This window comes from Corvus moneduloides, chromosome 3 (assembly GCF_009650955.1).
Source record: "Corvus moneduloides isolate bCorMon1 chromosome 3, bCorMon1.pri, whole genome shotgun sequence".
Taxonomy (NCBI): domain Eukaryota; kingdom Metazoa; phylum Chordata; class Aves; order Passeriformes; family Corvidae; genus Corvus; species Corvus moneduloides.
The window spans coordinates 44,219,081-44,241,820 of record NC_045478.1 but is presented as its reverse complement, the minus strand read 5'-3'; the positions used below and the strand labels follow the sequence as shown (position 1 = coordinate 44,241,820).

Here is a 22,740-nt window from a genome sequence, read left to right as displayed (position 1 = left end):
TTACCCTGACTAATTTGTTCTGCACTACTATTTTTTTCTCTAACCTTGCTATACCTCCCACAACCATGAATGATGCTGGCCTAAGTATGCAATATCATCATGCCACTGCTGGTGGCACCAGGAAACCACTAATAAGAGCATAAATTTTAAAGTTCCTGGCTATAATTATATTAAAATCACATAAAATAATAAATTACCTTAGAAATAAAAAAATAAAAATAGTTTTGAAGGGTAGAATCACTTAACAAGACAGTTTTGTTTGCTATTCCTAAGAGGTTTTTCACAGAGGTCGTCTACAAAAATAAATAAGCTGGTTATCAAATTTATGACTTGAAAACGTAGGCAAGAAGGTTAAAATGATAGTGGTGAAAATTATTCCAAGAAGTCATTGACATCAGATTTGAAAAAATTAGTAATAGTAATAAAAATAGCTTTTTATCTGGACTTCTAAAAGTTTTAAATGAACACACTTAATAGATGTTGAATTTCACTACAGGGTTTGAGACCATAAATTACAACCTCACATTCAAAAAAAAATTTTTAATTAATTTGCATTTCAGCATGTGAATAGGAAGCTTTCTTGATGAATAATAATTGCAAAATTATCAAACTGAGGAAATGTCTATCTGTTCAAAGGCATTAGAGAGAGCCAAATTTATTTTTCATGACTGTTACTATGTTACTGGTTGCAGGGATTTGCTATGTTTTTATACCAGTTCTAACCCCTTTGATACTAGGGATTGCATTAAACAAACACAGAACAGAATGCACAGTATTTGCCAGACCTGTCAAGATATTTTCAGCATTTTCATTTGCTTGTCTGTGTTACTTAGCATGTCAATAAAGTAATGTGCATTTTGTATTCCACCCCTATGGTTAATATAGTTTTATTTTTTTAGACAAAACCAGTCTTTTCAGAGACTGAAGAAGGCTCTGTTTTCCTGTTTGTATAAATGGCACTGAGCAAATTATCATTGCTACAAAAATAAAAAAATAAATATAAGAAACCTAAAAGTTTAAAAATTCTGAGTAATATGTTTTAAAACAAGCAATTGTTCTTTCTATTACAGATGAATGACATCATAGTCACAGTTAGAGATTCAAATCTGAAGCTGACACTTGCTTTTGGAATAGGCATGCACCATGCAGGTCTGCATGAAAGAGACAGGAAAACTGTGGAAGAATTGTTTGTGAACTGCAAAATCCAGGTACCTTGTGTTCTTTTTGAATCCTGATGTAATGAGTTTTACATGGAATTTTAAAAGTTGGCTTTTTGTTACATATACCTCATTAATCTTTCTTTTTGTCTTAGGTTCTTATTGCCACAAGCACATTAGCTTGGGGTGTAAATTTTCCAGCTCATTTAGTAATTGTTAAAGGAACAGAATACTATGATGGAAAAACAAGGCGTTACGTGGATTATCCCATTACAGGTACTTACATAAATTATGGAAATGTTCATATGCTGAAATGTATTTCAAGCATATGCAAATGATCTGAATTATTTAGTAACTGATCACTACTGAATTTGGAGAAAAACTAGGAGACATGAGGTTTCTTTGTTTAATGCAAGTTGTAAGACAACTCTAAAGATTTTATGCAATAATGAAAATGTTTCTGTTTTGCAAATCTTTTTTCATGCTAAATTCCTTTAATGTGTATCACCCAAATTAGAAATTAAACAATTAAAGAGACAATATAAAGCCATATCTAGTTAACTAGTTAATTGTATAAAAGGAACTTTTCAAACATGAATTTTTTTTTTCATTTTTTAAACCTTTTCTAAAGAGAAACAAATTTTTAACAGTAGACTTTGCCATGATTTGAAATGCAACAGTTGAATCACACATGTATGAGAAAATAAAATGTATACATAGTCACTTGGTAGTAAACTGAAAACCTTAACTGGCCTGGTATCTTCAGTGATATAAGGGAGACTTCAGAAATAAGCAGCTAAAATAAATATTTGAATTTTTAGCTTGACACAGGCTTTCGTTGCTTTCTGGCTCCGGTAAACTCCAGTTTTCATAAACTGTTCTCCAGTGTTTTCAACCAGCTTAAGAAAGTGAACTATGGAAGAACATTTTCAGAGTTCAGACAGGGAGAATATTTGTCTGGATGGTACTAAGTTTGAAGAATGAGGACAAGCTAAATTTATTCCAGGTTTCCTGTTCTGTTTTCCCTTTCTCTTTTCAGAAGAGAAAGTTTATTATTAAATATTCCTATATTACGCTAGTGATGTGTACATCTAAGGACAATCTAAATTGTATTTGTTAGGTAAATAGAGAGCTTGCACCTTTTTAGCCATGCACTGTCTTTTCAGCAAGAGAAGTTTAGTAATGTAAAAAAGCTCAAACTGAAAATACTACAGGGGTTACTTCTCCAAGTAACCCATCATAGAGCTTAATTTAGTGGTTAGTGCTCTGCAGGAAACTTGGGATCAATTTCCAGACCAACTCTCTTGTTCAAAGATTCTGGTCTGACCTGGGATCTTAGCCATGCACACTTGTATTTTGTGACAGACTTTGGCTGATGTAGACTTAGTCAAAACAGTCTCTGCAGCAAAGTAGTATCGTGCTCACGCTGACTGGAAGAACGGTGGTGATTGGCTTTATTACTGAATGAGGAAAAGTGGTGAGGAAAGAAATCAATGGAAGTTTTAAATTTTATGTTGAATCTGTGGCACTGTCAGAAATCAGTAATAGAGAAAATAATATATTTAAAATATATACTCAATAAACAGGGCAGACTTACTGTGCTGGTTTAGAAATCTGTTGTAAAAGTTCACACTTTCACTCTTTATTGCCTTTTTTAATTCAGGTAACTTTAACACTGGGTGTTGTTCAATTCCTGAATTTTCAGTAAGACTTTGGGCAGGGGAGGGGGTGGATGGAATACCACCATCTGTGATGGAAGCATTCAGATTTTGTTGTCTGCACTGCAACAGCAAATGCAGATTCCTTATTTTATGAAGAAACATGTGGTGTGGTTTGCCTAAAGCGTTTTTATTTTTAACTTTCTAGAGAATATTTATGCATCTGGAACTTCTGTGGATAGGTAGTACAGTTTTGCTGCAGCAATAAAATGAAAATGTAATTAATTTCTTTCTGAAATACTTCCAAAAGTTTCACAATACTGTCTTTAATGCTGCCCTCAAGTTATGGCTTCACTGTTCCGTCTTGGTATTACTTGGCTTCTCCCTACTGTAGTTACCTTTCTATGTCAGGAATGCATTTGGCTCCAAGGGAGCAGCTGAGGGCGGAATGAATCACTCTGGAGTGTTCAGCAATTTCAAAATAAGCAAGAAAGCTTCTTTGAGTGAAGTCAGAGGTTTTGGGGAGGGCTTTTTCTCTCTTAACAGTCATTTATTTAGTCAGCCAGTTGGATCATATTTAACATTTCAAGAGTTTAGTCCAGTGATTAAGAGCAGCCAAGCAACATATAGTCAGTAAAGAAAATATTGGGTTTGGATAATTACATAGTGAATATTGGCAAAAATAATTTCCTAAATCCATTTCCTTTATGGTATTATGCACAATTTAATTCACCACATAGAATAGCAAGTTGTTGTTTCATCACCCTCCTGTGCACATATATATTCAGAAGCAGCAGATTTAAACTAGTTTCATTTTACATCTTAATGTCACTCCTAAGCTAACAAAAGGAATAAACTGATAAAAAACATTGCTGTCTATACACAAGTCAGTACACAAGTGATTTTTTTTTTTACTAGGAACCCACCATTGGACTGTCTGTTTCTTCTGTTTTGGTCAGTTGCTGTATCCCATTCTTTACTTTCTGGATTTTCCTTTCCCAACAGAGCTTTGGGCCAAATGCTTACAAACTCTTAACACAAAGAAATCTCAAAATGCCACATGTTGGGCAGGTACGATAGAGCCCATAGGGAATACACAAAACATAAAAACTTTTAAACTAAATATGTAAAACTTATGAATTGCTTTCCATTGTTTCTTCTAAGTTAAATGCCAGTTGGAGATACAAGAAAGGATTCAGAGCTCTGTTGAATGAGACACAAAACAACCTATGCAGATGCACTTCTCAAATGATGAGAAGACGAACAAATAGATGATAAACATACTTATCCTTGTGGCCAGGTAGCAAGTTGAGCATGTTTTGCATAAACTAGTATTTTCAATGTTTATAGAAGTCATTAATTAGTATTTACAAATAATGATGTGTAGGTAGAGTGACTGAGACAGCTTTTAAATCTGTAATGTAGGGACAACATACAATACAAAACCATCTCTACTCCAGTGCTAATAACTCATATAACTTGTTTGAATGGTAAATATCATAGCGCTCAGTAATTAGAAATTGCCTATACTATTTTATCTCTAAAATACTCAAAACCTAGGAAATCATATCTAGCAAAAAAGCCTATATGAGGAACTTGTGCAAGTGTGAAGTCAAATATTTGAAAATTAGGAAATGATAGACAATTGTCATTGTAGCCTTCATGAGTTCTCTTACTCATCATCTTTAATTGCATGTGATAAAATGAGGGATGGATGTGGAATGGAAGGAGAGTAGAGGCAATTTATATTAGGTGTAAGCTTGGATTCTGTTGCAATGGGTGGTCTTTAAGTATACAAGAAGATTGCCTCTGACAGAAAGTTCATCATAACTTTATCTGAGATGGAAAAAAAAAATTAGAAGTGTCAAAGCCAATAGGGCATGCAAGTACAAAGTAATGTAAAAAACCTGTATTGTGCATTATACAGACATAAATACATTTATTTATACATCCAAACAAATATTTGGTTTAAACATTATTGTCTCTTTGGCAGATGTGCTTCAGATGATGGGGCGTGCCGGCAGACCACAGTTCGATGACCAAGGAAAAGCCGTCATTCTAGTCCATGATATTAAGAAAGACTTCTACAAAAAATTCCTTTATGAACCTTTCCCAGTGGAATCAAGGTAAAGATAAAGCAATCAGAAAAGCTGATCAAACAATAAACAGTATTATAAATGAGGGATAGAGGAAAGGGAAACAAAATTCCTGTGCTGGATAAGTCCTAAATACTGGGGTCAAGAGGAAGACAATTAAAAAAAAAGAAATTACCCATTTTTACATAGAAAAATCCTTTTTCCATGAGTTTTGAAGCACTGCTGAGCTCATCAGTCCATTCCCAGATAATACCACAACTGCCTGTCTGTTTCTGGGTGTTGTCTCAGACACATGAAAGCACAAACTATTCTTCAAGGGCAGTGTTTAGGACAGCTATCCACAATCCTCAGAGCCCTCTTTGAAATTCCATGATCAGTTACTAATAGGAGAAAACCAAGGTGAGTTTCTAGCACTTTTTACGTAGAATATTTGTATCACTATAGATACCACATTCTTGAGTATCTCAAAAGTTCAAAAACTCTACATGTTGTAAACTCTTGCTAATACAGTTTTAACATATCTTTCCCTATAAAATTGCAATATTTTTGTCAGAAATGTAGAAACAGCACATTTTTGCAGCCTCTTGGAACCTAGTTGATGCAAAGTTTGCTGTCCAGCATAATGTAATTTTTGCCTTGGTTTTGATATTTTTAATATACTTACTTGTTCAATGAGAAGCCCAACTAGTTATGTTGGTCTCCTGTAGAGGAACCTTTCATGGAGCAATGCTCAGACATCTAATAAAGCATGAACATTACTGAAAGCTTTTCTCAGTGATGAAAAATTCACAGTATTGTTCTCCTGAGGAAACTTTATCCCTCAACATAAGTGATAATGGGACCTCTATCTGCTCAGGAAATTTGTTGGAGTTTGAGAGTGCAGTCCACCTTTGAAATGTTGTTGAAATCGGCTGGTGTATTTGTAAGTTAATTTCTGTGGTGCACAGACAGACATAAAATTTTTACAAACAAAGAATATGGAAACATATACTTCATTTCCTTAGGAAACCACCCTTTTTTTAACATAGAAATTGCACAAAAGACTAGCAGTTGAACTTCTTCAAAATGATAGCTAATAAGTGGAAAGAGTGGTGTGATTAAAATGTTGATGATATATCCAGACTGCATGGCATTAGCATAAACTAAGAAATATCTCTATTCCTTGGGAAGTGCTGTTTCTAAAGAAAGAAATCATATCTTCAATATAACAGTAGTAATCACACCTTTGTTCATGTTTGGAAGACTTTAAATATTCTATGCCACTAGTAGCTTCATTTGTCCGTATATATTTACTTTTTAGTTCTGATATATTCCATATTTTATTATAAAAAAAGAATCTTTGATAAATTTGCAGATGAAGAGTCACATATTAATAACAATCTTATTAAGTTCTTTGTAGGTTGTGAACCAATTAACTTAGGTTTGTCTTGGTCTCTTTTATGATCAAGTATTTGAAATAAGAGGCTTCATATCTTCAAAGAGAAACTGGTTGGGGTTTTTTGGGGGGTTGTTAGTTTTGGAATGCTTTTCCACCTGTTTTACCAAAGAGCAGATTTATCAGCTTTGTGTAGTATTTCCTATTTGTAAAAGTAAACTTCTTATTTTTTTAATTAACGTTTTTTCTAAAAGCCATTGTTTACGTATGAGTTGTAAGACTTGAGTACTCAACTCATAACAGTCCTTATGCTCTCCCTGATCATGGGCCTGAAACACAGCACATTAGAAACAAAAAAAAAACCAGAATTCCATTATTGTGGAATAGCTGTTGAATCGTCTGTCCAGTTTCTGTTGGACAATCTGTGTAGAACGTCTGCAGTTCTGCCGCTTAGAAGCAGGCAGTCACCAGTACAGAGCAGTAAAACAGCTACTCATGCCAAATTATTCTTTACTTTTAGCAACAGGAAAAGAACATTGGGAGAAGAAAGATATAATACAAGAAAAATTAGGTTGAACCTTAAGGATATTTGCTATTGTCTGATTGAACTCTAGCCAGGCATGATCTCATTAGATACCCTAATGGAGGTCTTTGTTCTGTTTAATGACTGAGTATTTTATTTTTTAAAAATCATTTTAAACTGCTTCTACTATTCTGTTTCTGAGTTTAAAATCTTTCTGGGTAAAAGTAGCTGCTCTTCTTTTCCTTTTTTTTTGTGTTTTTTACATTGCATGAAGATGAGGCAAAATCTGGGGGAAGCAGTTTTGATGCATTTTTAATAGCCCTGAAGTATTTGTCAAGTATTAGCTAAGATATTGCCACTGTTTCATTTCCTGTTTGTCTTTCCATATGATTCTCTATTGGATTAAATCAGCATGATCATATGGTCAACATACAATATTCAGGAGTTACCACTGAGTAGCTCCATCTGAATATGTGCCATGAATGACTTAAACTTGTGCATGCTTGGTCCAATCAAAAAATAATTTATGCTTCATTCCACTATCATGTAAAGAAGATGACTGGCCTTGCAATTACATTCCCCTCTTCTCTTTTACTGGAAGATAAATATATAATATTTTCAGATTAAAAGTAATAAACCTTTTAATGGACAACTCTACAAAATATATTACCTGTCTTTGTGATTGTAAAGTCAGCTGAATCCTTTTGCTTCCTGTTCTTCAGCTTGTTAGAGGTGCTGGCTGACCACTTGAATGCTGAAATTGCTGCTGGAACTATTACATCTAAGCAGGATGCAATGGATTATATCACCTGGACTTATTTCTTCCGTCGACTTATAATGAACCCATCGTGAGTATACAATATAAGTGCAATTTAATCTCAAGGTAACTTGAGGTTAGAGTTGATCCAAAGGTGATCCATCGGCTGTTGGAGCCTAGAATATCTAGCAGTCTTCAGTGTAGGAGCATTACTGGCCCACATGTGGATTAAAACTCATGTGCACATTTTTTTTATAATTTTTTCTCTAAATATAAATGCATTTTTTGGCAGATAACTTTACCACTTAGTTACAACAATAAAATAGCCTTATTGAGAGGGCTACATCAGCATCCCTAAAATAAATTTCCAGGTTATCACATTCCTTCAGATGCTGTATTTATAATCCAATACTTTTTTTTCAGCTACCACATTGATATGTTCTGCCCAGTTTTCTTTAGAAAATTTATTAAGACTTGGACTTTCCTAATAAATGAGAGAATAACTATCAGCTGTTCCTCTGTGATAGTTTTCTTTCATTAGGGTATCCTGGTGAAACCATGTGTGCAATATTTTCGGTGATTGCTATCATCCTGCCTAGATCCAGCTGGTATGCAGATCGTTCTGAGCTGTTCCGATATAGTCTGCCTTTGCCATGACACTGTTTTGGGTAAATGGTATGTTACCTGTCATGTGATCATTCACCCACTAAAATAATGTGGCAAATAAAGAATTAACCATTTAGATCACTAAGTATGTCTTGATGTACTCCAGCATGTTGCATTGGCAGGATAGCAATGGATATTGAGGTTTTTAATGAAATTGGAGTCTTGCATTGGAACGCCACACATGCAGGTTGGAACAGTTGACAAGTTGACAAGTTGAACTGATTTATCCACACAGGTACTCAGCATTCCTTCTGTATTTAGGGATGCAGGGAGAAAAATTAAGGATATTAATTACTCTGTCAAAGAGCTCATTTCTAGACGCCAAGCAGAAATGTAATGGACGTGCATGCATTCCATTCTTTGTCATGATAATAGTATTAAATTTCATCCAAAGTTACTAAACTTAGTCGTTTTCCTGGACCTACTCTCTGGGGTATTTTCAGACCTCCTGAAAGCCAAGCAAGCAGTTCCAGCATGGTCAGTGTTTGAATGAGATACATCCAAGGAAAACGGAAGAGTTTTACAGAGACATCAGTGATTGTTGAGATAACTCTGAATAAGTTGCATTATGGTAATGGGGTTTAGTGTGCCATAAAAGAGCATATGAAATGATTGATATTACCAAACAAAAACTATTTGTGGCCCTTAGTAATCCAAAGATTTTAGGTTTAATTTTTTCAAAAGAGTAGGAGTGCAATTGCTGATTTTTGGTTTAGATGGTTATGCGATACCCATTCCTTGTCACTTCATAGAAGTCTTCTTTATCATGTCCTGCCCCAAAGCAATTTTGTTGACTTTCTCTCCACTGCAAAACAAGAACTATTTTTCAGACAGCAGGTGATTGTACCTTAGTGGTGGATAATTCCCATATGCATGATTAGTAAATTGCCTTGGGATTCATTGGCATAAAAGTCATTGCATGTGATGCTGTAAATCCCCAAAATAATGGGCTTAGATAATATGCAGAAGATTTATATTCTCGTTTATTGCCAGTTTTAGCTACTTGTATATTAAAGCTGCATAAACAAATGTAGCATCATCCTATTCCAATCCAGTATCATAAAATGCCTTACTGAATGCCTACAATTTGTACTATTGAAGTAATGGTAATCTACCTTGGTTGTGAAATAGAGATCCAAGGATCTTTTTCCTCTCAGTATCCAGGTTTCTTCTAAACATGAAGTCATCATGAAAGTTTTTCTGGCAAACTTGAGATAATTTGTTAAACTTGTAATTATGGTTGTTTTAATGGTGTTGAAAATCTTTGCATGTTAAAATACTCCTTTTCATCAAACCATTTTAATTTTCTTGTTTGATGAACTCCTGCTTCTCAAAATCTATGGAATGGGTTTTAACTGTCTAGGTAAGAAGAGTAATTGAGCTGTTGATTTGGGGAAGTAGAGTAGCTGAATGCTGGTTTTGCTGAGAGGCATGACGACTAGTCATGCTCATCCTGTTCAGGAGATGACATGTGAATGACAGGGGTGGTCCAAATGAAATGTTTATCAAAGTGTCTCAGTCTCCATATCCAGAGTTTCTTCCCTGTTCTTCGCTTCCCTCGAAACAGTTAATCCTAAATGCAGAGCTTTTTGAATTTGCATGTTAAGTCACAGTTTCTGTACTACTTCAGTCAAGTAGTACAACGTGTACTCCTTTCCACGTAGAGCTGTAGTCGCTATGTTCTTTACTTACTCAAGGTCATACCAGGCAGATCAGCAAAGTGCCCTGCTCTTTGCAAGGGGCTACTTTGACAGGTTCATCTATCTCCATTCCTTGGCTGAAATGCCTTGGTTATTTCATTCTTTTACCCTTATAGAAGATTATAATTGCAACGTTCTACAAAAGAGAAATGGCTATGGGAAACGTTTTCTGTAAATCAGGTTATAATATTTTCCAGATACGTGTGCAGTAAAAGAGAAATAGAAATTTACAACATATGTAAAGTTAAGCAGAATCAGCTTTCATTTGGAAAGTTAATTTTTAGATATCCTGAGAGCACATATCATATCACATCCCTATCAAAATGTGTGTGGCTATTTATGTATTTATATGTGAGAGTGCATCTGTGTACATGTGCACGCTTACAAAATCAGAATGTAAATTCCTTGTGAAAACCTGAAAAAACATATTTTATTATTTCATTCTGAGATGTATTATTAAGGGGATTTTTTCACTTGGTATCAGTTTTGCAAAGTTTTTTTGGAGTGAATGAATAAAACAGCATAAATTATAATCTCAGATTGATGCCCTTATCATCATACACTTATGTTTTACTTAAAATTTCGTTTTCTCATTATGGTTAGCTGAGCATGTGAATAAAACATTTGAATACAGATTATGGTTATCTATTGGTCCAATATACTTTCTGCTATTATGATGACAGGTAATATCATGGTAAAAGTCAGTCAGAATGGAATACCTGTATGTTTTGGTGACAAAATCAGTTATTCAGAATTTTAGGGTTAATTTGGAATGGTGTCAGAAGGAAGATTACTGCAGGAAGTTAAATTGGCTAAGATTAAGAGATAAAATGGAAAAGTTTGACAGTAGCTAAACTAACAGAAGCTAGAATATGCAAGTATGTTGCACTGCAGTGATTACTAATATCCATATTATGGTAAACAGATATTTCACAAAAGGCTTTGCAAAAGGGCTCTGCCTTTTACAATGACATTTAGACCTATATGCATGTACGGATACCTATGCATGTATATATATTTAATAAAAAACAGCTATAAGCATTATTATGAATTTCATAACAAGAGTTTGTTCTCTGGAATTATTACAATCACAGTGATGTGAAAAGTATAAGAATGTAGTTCACAGGAATGTTTTACCAAATATTCAGACAAATAAAGATTTGCTGAGTCTGTCAGACAGAGAAGCCCCAGGTTGCTGAGCATTTGAGCCACCTTCTGCTTCCCAGTCTGCTGCAATCTTAGGTGAGAATACAAAGCTGAGGACCCCGCATCTCCCCATTCAGAAAGCAAATTCACATAATTGTCTTCCTACTCTTGGATGTGATTTACCTATACAAATTATCTGTTGGAATATATGATAGGAAAAAGAAAAATTTTACCAATATGTGAGCAGATTCATGTGCGCCTATTACTTCTCATTTCTCGTGAATGTATCTTGGGAGATAAACTGTCTTGCAAATGTTATAATTAGAAGCACTGATGTGGGGGCAAACATCTTGCTGATGTCAGAGAAATTGGACTTGTTCTTCTTAAATGACCACAATATACCACAATGACCACAGTATACTAAAAGCTGTTAAAGACAGCAATGTATCTGCTTCCCCTACCTGGCATGCACAAATATATGGATGCAAGAAAACATGATAGAAATAAAATACAGGATGACATTAGGGTCTGCAGCATTTGTGCACTCTGTAATGCATTTTTGCAAGCCAGTCACAGAATCCTGAGTCAGTCAGTAATGCTGTAACAACAGAAGTGAGTTGGTACATCGAGTCATATCTCTCTGGCTATGAAGGTTCATCAGTTGTGCCATATTCTCTGTACCATTTCCATGGTGCTGTTTGAAGGTGGCAGCTGCTGAAGCTGATGAAAATAAGTATAAATGATGACTGCGGTAAAGGGACCTAGAAAAAAGTTACTGTCTATGCTCCCCCATACTTGTTCAAAACAAAATTCTGCTTTCAGAACTGTAAAATCTCAAAAAGCACACTTTCTTGCTATCAAGTGAATGCTGTGGATTCACTATTCTGCGCTTTTGTTTCAAAAGACCTACTGACTAGCAAGTTTCTTCTTTAATATTTTTGGCTGACTCTTGTCACCAATTTTCATTATGTGTGTCACTATTACCACCGTATAATCTGAACATAAAAAACATTGTGCTGTAACAAATGACTCCACAGCATTGACAGTTATAGCAGGACCATTTCAAGGCTGATGAAAAATTTCCCAGAGAGATCTCAGGTCAGGTTTACATAAGCTAAACAGGAAATGATTGCCACCATTCACATTAAATCCTAAATGTTTTGTGTAACTTCATCTACATTTTATGTTCCTGCACGTCTCTCTGTCTCTCTCAGCTGATGAAATTCCACACTTCCTTAGATTGGAGAAATAAGTTCATGTTTCACAGTTTGTTGTGCTTGCTAAGCTCTACAAGGTTTTGGAATTTAAAATATGTTATTTAATAGACAATAAAAAGTTCCTTCAGATTTTGATTGTTTAAATTTTACATACTTTGTAAATTTTTATGATACCTAAGGGTTTGTTACTGCTTTTTCCCTATGGACTACTAATGGAAGTTAGCCTGTCTAGCCCATGTGCTAGATGCTGTTAGGATAAAACTGCCTTTGACTTTCACACCTCTCAGGGGACGAGTAATTGTTGTGTTCAAACAGCCTGTAATTGTGATCCCGCTGGCTTTCTCAGTACGCTTCTGGCTATTAGAATCATTAAACAACTCAGCACCTGTTAACAGCATTGTAAATATTCAACCCTGCTTGTGTGCAGGTTGAGTCCAATATAGGAGAAGGCTTACAGAGCCCAGCCTCATAAATTAGAGCTTCTGACAAGTCAATTATTGTGAAACTGGGCTTCACTGTGAAATAAATGAAATGGTGTGCTGATAAAAAGGTAGGCTGTCTGTTTATAGCAAAGGGGAAATAATGACTAGATGATTCAATGCAGTGAGCATGAAACTGCATTGTTTTTATTCTTTATCTGTAATTAAATAGTTAGGCAATATTGCTTCATAGAGGAACTCACGTATTATGCAGTTTTTATACTTGGAACATACCAGCATGCGGACTTCAACTTGCATTTATTCCTGAGCATCGAAATCTAATGTCATGATACCTCTGTTTTCACTAATGATTATACCACAGTCTTTCAAGATGAATGGCTTTGATTTTTATTAGGGGAAAATGTGCTGAATGACCAAGAAGCTCCTGTGGGTGTGCTCAAAATTGTATCTGCCTCATTACAGATAGTAGTTAAAACATACTGGTACCACTTCATTCAAGATTACAAACCATTTAAAATTTTTCTTTACATTGTTTTATTTCCACTAAGCATCTAGATATTTACTCCTTTGACAAAAAATTACCAAGAAGCAGCAAATTTAAAATTCACAAAAAAATTTTAAGGATGCTATAAATTCCTTTATGGTTATACCTTCAGTGTGAAATACTGCAAATTAGGCAGAGCACAAGAGCACAGAGCTGTTTGAATTGGTGTCTTAAAATACAGACTCAGAAAAGAATTTCAGTGTATTGCCCATGTTCCTTTTTTTGTTTTATCAGTATTCATCATCAATGTTATGGTACTCAAATAAATGTGCTGAAATTATATGGTGGAAGTCTGAATACCATGACAAGAAAGTGCCTTAATTATAAGCATTTCAGAAGTGTTCAATTTAGAGAGAAATAATAATGAATCATTTGTGGTTTAGGAGTATAAAATAGCAAATTTTTTTCACATCCTTAAGCAACTTATTTAGCTAATTTGCTCGATTATTTTGAGAAAGTAAAAAAAACTTTACAAAGTAATTTCTGCCAATAACCAGAAAATAAATGTGATCGGTGATGTCAGGCAGATAAAATGGGCAGATAGAAATTGTGACCATTTTGTATTATCACTATATTGCTTAAGTAAATTTAAAAGGAGACTCATGAAATCTATGTTGCATCAAAAACACCATTAGATTAATTTTTCTACAGATGAATTTTCTTTGTGTGAGGCTGATATTATGTGGCTGTCTACTATATGAAATGTTTTAGTCAATACAAATATTTCTGTTCGTTTGGTTTGATTTTGGACAATAGCTGTGTTGCAAGTATTTCAGATCAGCTCAGCATGAACCCATATAAAATGTCACAGAGTTGAATACCCCACTGCCATGTATCTATGCTTTGTTGTTGTCTCATGTAGCTGGCTGTTATCAGAACACATTTTTTAAATCTTTTTCTTGTGGTAGTACTGGTTTACTCCAACTTTACCCAATTATAAGTGGACATTCAAATCTTCAAAGAATTAGTCCCATATTTTGGGATTAATAGCAAGAGGAATAAAATCTGGAATTTACAATACTGCTATTTAGCATTCAGGCTTTCTTTGGTTATGCTACTGCTATTTAAGGAGATGTATGGTAAAAACTTTTTTTAAGAAAATAATAATGCAAATCTGATTATTTAAATTAAGCAGTTATATAAGGATGTTTGTAGTTTATAAAAACGTAATTCCATCTTTTGAAAGTTGCAAACAGCAGCATTACAGTAAATGATACAGAGTTTAGCTCAGAGAATGGGATTCATCTGCCCAAATACAGCATCAACAACTGAACTGGTTGTCTGAAGTTCTTTTTCTTTCCTCACTGATTACAGTGCACCTCATCCTAAAGCAGAATTTTAAAATACTTCAGATGAATAGCATTCTGCAAGTACACATTTCTTTCCAGTGGCAGTGAAAGGAGTTTAAAAAACTAATTCAGGTGCAGCTGTAACTTTGTAAAATTGGCTAAAATGAACCTCAGCACACTGTTTTGCAGCCTGTTGTTCACCTGCACAAAATAGCATTGAAAGAACCTACTCTCTGTTGCAGTGGGGTTATTTCAAATGGGAGTGCTGAGTACATTGTAACAGTAGGAAATTTTAGTAAAGCAGCCAGGTAGAACAGAGGATCATCTTTCATCATTGCACTGAGCTCAGTAGACTTTTTCTGCCATAGTATTTGACAGAATTAAATGGGCAAGGACTACCTTTTTTATTCTGCTTTTTAACAATTCCGTAGATCATCACATTTTATGTTTGTTTTAATTCTGCTTTGAAATTGCATGATTTAATTGCTCTGCTTAAATTCAAAATTTTAAAACTTTCTAAGCATGCTCAGTTTTTCTTTATTACTCACTGAACTTAATTGTTACTTTCTGATCTGGTACCTTTGCTGAATCGAGGGACACAAGTTCTTACTGCATTTTTATCTGGCATAGAAGTTCTCACTGAAATTATGTTGGTTTATATGAGTAAAATAATACACCTCAAGTTCTACATTTAAGGAGTGCAAACTTCAGTCACTGTGTCTTTTTTATATACTAACATGAAAAAAGTATATTTTGGCACACTTTATAAACATTTTTCCTTCATACAGAGAACCAAGAGCCATTGTGACTATATATATATAGTGACCCAAACATTTTATCTGACAGTGAACATGTGAAGTAACTGCATTAAAAAATACTTTATTCTTTTTTTTAGCAACTCTAAATTTGAGAATAAATAAAATGTCACAGAAATATAACAACACCAACATTTGGATTGGTATAGGTTTACTTTTTCAAGAAATGTCACTATATGCCTAGTTTTTACTTTCAGAGTTGCAGGATGTAAGGAGAGTTGCTCTCCTGGGTGGGTTTTCTTCCTTTATCTTGATGTTAAAATACTTGTGTTAATATTGCTTGTTTACTTTCATGCTTATCAGGAAAGTGTACTTATGAAATCAGGAAAATTTTCCCACTAACTAAATAGAGCCAGTTCAGTTCTGTTTGTATCAACCTTTCTGTTAATGGATGGAGAAATTGCCATCTTTCCATATGTACATGTTTGTCTTATGTTGGTTACTCCCACAAACTGTTTAAGAATCATGGATTTCTTGTTAGTCTTTATAGAGGACTGTGTTTAATTGTTTAATGTGGATGTTTGCTGTTCCATGTGTATATTGTAGAAGCCTTGTAAGTTTTCTTAGAAGGCATTGTTGTTAAAAATCTTCAGACTGTAAAAAATATTCATGTAATCCATCTTCTCTCATTTTATCTAGTTACTATAACTTGGATGATGCGAGCCATGACACTATGAATAAGTACCTCTCGAACCTTGTTGAGAAATCCCTGTTTGATTTGGAAGGCTCCTACTGTATTGAAGTTGGGGAGGTAAGATTAATCTGTGCCTTACAAGGTTCAGTAGGATACACGCTCCTAGAAATTCTGAACAGCAAGATATTTACTCTTTGATGTGAGATGTTAGAGTTTGTCTGTGGAGCTCTTTGTTAAGACTTATATTGAAAACTGTTGCAGCTAAATTATGATGCTAAATTGTTTCTGGTGTTCTCTCTTAAAAGTAGCCTGAGCATGTTTCACAGTTATGTAGGAACACGTTATATTGAACCACTGGGAACTCTGATTCTTCTTCTAACAGGATAATCGCAGCATTGAGCCCCTGACTTACGGCCGTATTGCCTCCTATTACTATTTGAAGCATCCAACTATTGGGATGTTCAAGGATCAGTTGAAACCTGAAAGCAATATTGAAGAATTGCTCTTAATTCTGACAGTAAGTGCTGATATTTTCTTAAAGATACATATTGTTTACTCTTAAAAACACAAGTATATGAAAAAACACACAAATGAAAGAAAAGCCTTTCTTCAGTGATCTATAATTTTTTTTATTGTTTTGAGAAATATACCTGAATCATTTTTGATGTTTCAACTGTTTCATTTTATCAGTACATCAAAATTACTGTATACACCTGTTTCTCTTCTTATGTCCCTTTAGAATGTTCAGGATCTATACAAATCTGATATTTGTCTTTTCTAAGTTGGGTATAATACTAAAATGCCAGAGTAATGACTGCTCACACTAAATCTGTAGCGGGACCATCACTTTGTCTTGGGACAATCTGGAAGATACAGCAGCTCTAGGAAGTACAGGAAACATATGGGGAACACCTCTTCCCTAAAATGTCTGCTTCTCCTTCTCGCAGCCACCTCCTGATCCTTGGAGCCATAACCTGCAATAACAGCATCTCTCACAGTTAGTCTAGAGACTGTTTAACAGAGAACTACAGTGCAAAGCCAAAGACACTGTGCATGATGCACTGTGTTAGTATTACATCCTCACCATAAAAGAATCAGGATTTACTCCATTTTTATTTTTAAGTACTTAAGTAGTTACAACTACATATTTTCCTTTTTCGAAATGGTGTAACTCTGCTTGTACAAACATTTCAAAACAAAAGGTACCTGAATATTATCCAGAAAAACTTATTTCTGCTCCTGTACGAGTATAGTCTCTGTTACATTATATACATTATACAAGTGACCCAAATTCAGTAATATTCTGATTTCTAAGCGTTAGCTTCAGAATTTAGAGTCCCATCTTACAGTATTTATGTATGTTACTTTTATATTCATTATTGTTTTGGCATGCTGCCAAAACTTCTCTGAGGAGAAATACAAGAAGAAAAGTTAAAATAGTGCTATTCAACAGTTTACAACTCAACAAAACCTGATTAGCATTTTATGATACTAGGAAAACCACTTTTCTAGTACAGAGACTTTTCTTCCTGATAAATTTAAAGCACCTGCTACAAACATTCGGAGTGTTACAGCTCAGAAATAAAGGCCACAATGATCTTTTACAATGGAAACTGTTACACAGCCTAAATAGGGGAATTGCTGTCACTGACCCTGCAGTATCTGTTGTTCTGCTGTCAGAAAACATTGCAATTATATTAAATGCAATTCAGTGCATTCAGCTGAATTCGAAATGGTGATCATCAACAATACCTAGATATGCTGTATGTAAAATAACTGAAATTTTAGGAAGAAATGCCCACGTGTGAACAGAAGTTAAATAATACAGTGTTGAGTGTTCAAGAAGAGAGCTGTACTCCAGCTGCTGTCTCTTTAAAATCTCCTCTCTAGTGAAAATTTTCTGCACCTAGAAGTGTCAGGATTTTTTTTTTTTTTTTTTTCAGAAAAATTTGGGTAAGGAAAGTATGAGAATATTATCAGAGACAGCATTTCGTAATGCTGCCTTAGCTGATGAGCAGGATGTGGAAGAGGAATGATGGAAGAACCAAGTGCTGTCTGTCTTAAGTCAGGGCTCCTCATCTATTTGAACTGTGTGAATACATGAGTCACAAAAGTAATTTGCAAATATTTCTGTTGTAGATGCAACTTAGGACCCTAATGTTGGGCAGAGATTGTAAAATTGTAAATTCATTAATCTTGCTTTTATTTTTTCTAATTTTTTTTTTCCTGAAAATACAGTTTTGTAAGTTATCCATTTACAATCTCAAGAGGAATAGGTGTTAAAATAAAATTGCTTAGGGGTCAAAATGTGCCACATGTATCAATTTTAAAGATGAAAAGGATGTACGAGTGCTAGATGCCATTAGAGCTGCCAGTTCTTGCTTACTTTTTATGTAGATGTTGATTTTCATAATTAGTAGTGAAACTACTATTTTGTCTTGTTGAAGGTGTAAATTGAAAGGGTTTTTTTCAGTCTGATGTAGTGTTGAAAAGAAGTGCCATTTCAACAGTTATGGCCAAGGGTTTTTTTCCCCCTAAATACTGTGCATTAATGAGTTTTATAATTACAGCAGTTGCTTCACACCTCTATTGTTAACCAATGACATTACATCTGCCTCACTCCACTGTTGCCCTCCTCCTTCTTATTGAAGCATTTAGCAGTTTTGGCAATAGGGAATTACATGGCATGGGGTAAGTAGTCTAATTAGGTAGAAGTGAAAATCCCGAGGGAAAAGGATGTTTAAAAAGTAATTTGAAGAATCTCTTAATGATGCTGAAACTGAAAGCTGTAGCTGTAGTACAAAAAGGCCTGTTACCATTACAAAAATAATTATGATTATTCTGCTGATCACTCAGTTTTAAAGTTTCAATTTTTGGACTGTGTTTTTTAAGAATAATCATCCAAGCATTTCTCATGCACTTGCAGGATTTTATAGATGTAACACTTATTATTTGTTGGAGTTTTATCTAAGCTTGCAAACCCTTAGACATTTACAAGTTTCTGATGTATGTAAGACAGACATGAACAATTTGAAGAAAGGAAATCCTGATTTTGGTTTTTCAAATGGGATATATATACCAAATATAAAAGTAACCTGGAGAGGAGCAAAAGTTTTTTAAAAACAAAACCAGGAAAAAAGTAAGATTTTGTTCAAGAATTCAGAAATTTAGGGTTGTATCAAGGGGTTTAAATCTGAGTTTGATTAAGGGATTTTGAGTTTCAGATTGATATTTTTGCATGCTGATGGAAGTGTTCAAAATTCAGGATTGTTCACCAGTGAATTATCAAGGAATCTTTACAACTCACATGAAAAATTAGTTGTGAGACATCCAGTTTCTAGTGTTGGTGGATCTCTCAAAAAAGTCACACAATAGCAGGATTTGTTTCTGCTTAGTGGAAGACCACTCATAGTCTTCTCCAGTATCTGTTCTCTTCTCTGGTTTTATTTTATCTTTTCATTTTGATCATCTGCCAACATTTTACAAGATCAAATGAAAAATTTTTCCCCAGTCTGATGTAGGGGTTGAGTATTCTTAACATGAACAGGAGCATGGTGCATGGGAACAGCCCAACAGTAATGTTGGAAATATATAGTAATAAGTGATTCAAATAGGTGGGCAACAGTCCACTCATGGTTTCCCTGCTCCTCTCGGTAAATCTGTACCTGAGATGTTTGAGCTGTCTTGGGTTTGCAGTTAGCAAGTGGAACTTCAGATTCAGTTATTTTTGTCACTGGCTTGTGCTAGTGGACTGGTAACTTTTTTCTGAGAGAAAATGTTTGAAGTTTTTTCATAGAGCTTTCTTTAAAACTTTCCTAACCATGCTCAGACAGTAGTAATCCAAATGAGCTTAATCACTGTTGAGTTATGGTGCTTCTTGCATTAAGTATTATTGATGAGAAAGTGTTCATGAATTATTACTGACAGGCTGGATTTCCCTAAGGTGCCTGAGGACTGTTTCCTTTAATTCTGATAGTTAGGTGCAGAGATTAAAAAAGAAGTCTAGGTGAAAAACAGTGATAGATACTTTAGGGTAATTCTTGTCTTTTTCTGCACAAATGTTTTTAAAATCAAATAGTGATTTGTTGTACCTTGAGGAAAGAAAGTCTGTCTTTCTGATTGATCAGGGCTGTGATAGCTAGATCCACTAGTTTCATGATTGTTGGTGATTTGTTACTACACTTACCTGGTTAATATTCCTATTTACAGAGCAAAAAATTTGTCATACCTGTCCATATCAGACAGTGAAGGGGAGAATATCATCACCATCTTTCATCCCTTGTTTTATCTACATGTTGTCCCTGATTTCTTTTTTTTTAATTCTGCCTACAAAAGAGAACTGGTTGTTTTTCATGTGCCTACTGCTGTCTTTCTTGTAAACTGTTTATAAGAGAGAGAGTTTTTTCATTAGAAAAGGGATCTTAGAGAACAACATTCTATTTTTGTAATAGTGGGGCATACATGTTTGTCTTCCTGTGATACAAACAGGGACATAGAAGTTTGTTATCCACATGCCTCTTCCCTGTATTTCTTTCTGAAAATTGATATGGTTACACTGGCTTGTATTAGACTAAGTAATTTGGAACTCAGCAGAAAATCGGTCATTGCTGGAGTCACAGATTTGGAAGGCATAAGGAGGAGGTTCATGAAACAGGCACTCCCAATTCAAGATACAAAAATAGCAAATGAGTAGAGTTATTAATGCCTTATCTGTCTTTCATTACCTGGTAGGTATTTGTACTGTGAGACTCTAGATAACTCAATTAACCTGTAGCTTTATGTTCTCTTCATCGTTGTTAGGAATTCCTGTTCTAACTAGAGAAATATGCAATTCTTCGTGAGTATTTACACTCTCAGTCTAAAATAATTTCATTTCTTTATCAGGATTCTGTTGCTGGTTTGGTCTCCCATGAAGGGACCACAAAGGTTTTTGACTCAGTGATAAACCGTCTTTTCAACAGGTCTCCACTTAAACACCAGGGAAGGAGGAATTAATGCGTTACACAAATACTGTCAAAAAAAGAAGCTAATGTCATCCATTTTGTGTAATATTTTCCCTGCAAGCCATGGCAGAAACATTGCTTTTAGGAATTTTTAAGATATTGTATAAAACCAGGTTTCTGTTCTTTAATCATTTCAGAAAAAGCTCAGATCACTCTTCCTAAGTCAGTCAGTGTTTACAGTTTGTTTAAAGTTACATTTGCATATAATTTAGAAGAAAATTAAGGTGCTACTATTATTTTCTTCCAGGCATAAAAGCACAGCAAAACTATATTCATTAAGTTATTCTTTTTGAATATAACATGTCAGTGTCAAGAATAGAAGTATTTTATAATATAAAATTTATATCAGATTATAAGAAAACAATTATGTTACATCCTAGCCTTTAAAGAACTTTCATGTTTGATTTCACATCTATGGTACACTCTCAACAATTTGGCCTCAGCCATTATTCATACTTTAGTAATAGAAGAAATATTTTTGTGTATTTTTAACAGAAGAAAACTGTTACCTCTTACCATTAAATGTTTTCTTTACAATAAATCCATACCAAGGACTGTTCAGTGCATGAATTTCACTCTGGATTTTAACATGTTAAAATATTTGTGCTTCAGTTCCCACTTGAATCATATAGATGGTATCACAGTGTGTTTAATAGTTTAAATTTGAAAATGATGTTGGGTTCATGAAAATAAAACAAAATGCTACAGTGAATTTCAGTAGCATCCAAATTTCATATTCAAAAATATCTTGTACTTAGGAGAAAAAGTACTAGTATAGATACTCACACATTTAATTAGTCTTGATTTTTCTCTAGTCCCAATAGATGGAGCAGTTTTTAATGTTGCTGTAGTACTTGGATTTAGTAATTTTTTTTCTAACATCATGACACAACTGTTTCCTGGTCTTCTTTTTCCAAATGATTGTTTGAGTTTTAGTTTGAAAGCATAATGTGCTGGCTGCCTTTCCAGGAAAGCACAGTCCATTAGTAAATCAAGGTAACAATGCCCACCAGTGACAGCTAACTGAACATGGCATAAGTCTTCCATTTTTATGGCATCGATAAGAAAGAATTACAGTCAAAACCAGAAAATAGAAATCCTTCCCATCTCCAATATGCATGACTTTCTAACCTCCAATTTACAGGTCTCCATTTTTCCCCATCCAATCTTCTTATTTAATTTCTGTCATTATATGCCAGTTAAAAAAAAAACCAAAAACAACAAAACAAACTGAATCAATACTCACGGAAGTTAAAACCTATTTTAAAGTTGTAGCTAAAAGTTTCTGACATACGTTTCCCATGACAAAGGCCATAAAACAAGAACTGTTATCTTGGATATAATATGGGGGCAGGAGGGGTGTTAGGTTTTTTTATTTGCTTTGATTGCAGTGCAACGTCCAAGGGAAAAACTTTTGAAAGTGTTGAAAGTTTATATAGCTGCAATAGCAGAAAGCAGTAGCCTCAGTCTATATCCCCATTTTAAACACCTGCTTTAGTATCAGAAAAATGAGGAAATAAATTCCTTTTAGGATGCAGTTATAGCAGGAAAACACTCGTGTACTGGTGGAAAGTATTTTGAGAGTCAGGTAGACAGGAGTACTGTCCTGGTCTGGTACTTACCAAGGGTACTTAGCATGGCTGCCATCTGTGGCAAACCAGTGTTTGGCTGTGGTACATATGGTAGAAGCAAGTTCAGTGAGAGCAAGCCTGGTTTAGCT

At 34.5% G+C, this 22,740-nt stretch overlaps 1 protein-coding gene across 3 annotated transcripts in view; it reads left to right on the top strand.

Moving 5' to 3' along the window:
* Window positions 1-22,740, top strand: part of ASCC3 (activating signal cointegrator 1 complex subunit 3) — a 255,012-nt gene that overhangs the window by 196,123 nt on the left and 36,149 nt on the right. For all 3 annotated transcript variants that reach the window (XM_032105143.1, XM_032105141.1, XM_032105142.1), the window contains exons 31-36: window positions 1,071-1,208; window positions 1,313-1,433; window positions 4,809-4,941; window positions 7,532-7,657; window positions 16,023-16,134; window positions 16,400-16,534. In XM_032105143.1, coding sequence (XP_031961034.1) covers window positions 1,071-1,208; window positions 1,313-1,433; window positions 4,809-4,941; window positions 7,532-7,657; window positions 16,023-16,134; window positions 16,400-16,534 — 765 coding nt within the window. The remainder of the gene's footprint in view (window positions 1-1,070; window positions 1,209-1,312; window positions 1,434-4,808; window positions 4,942-7,531; window positions 7,658-16,022; window positions 16,135-16,399; window positions 16,535-22,740) is intronic.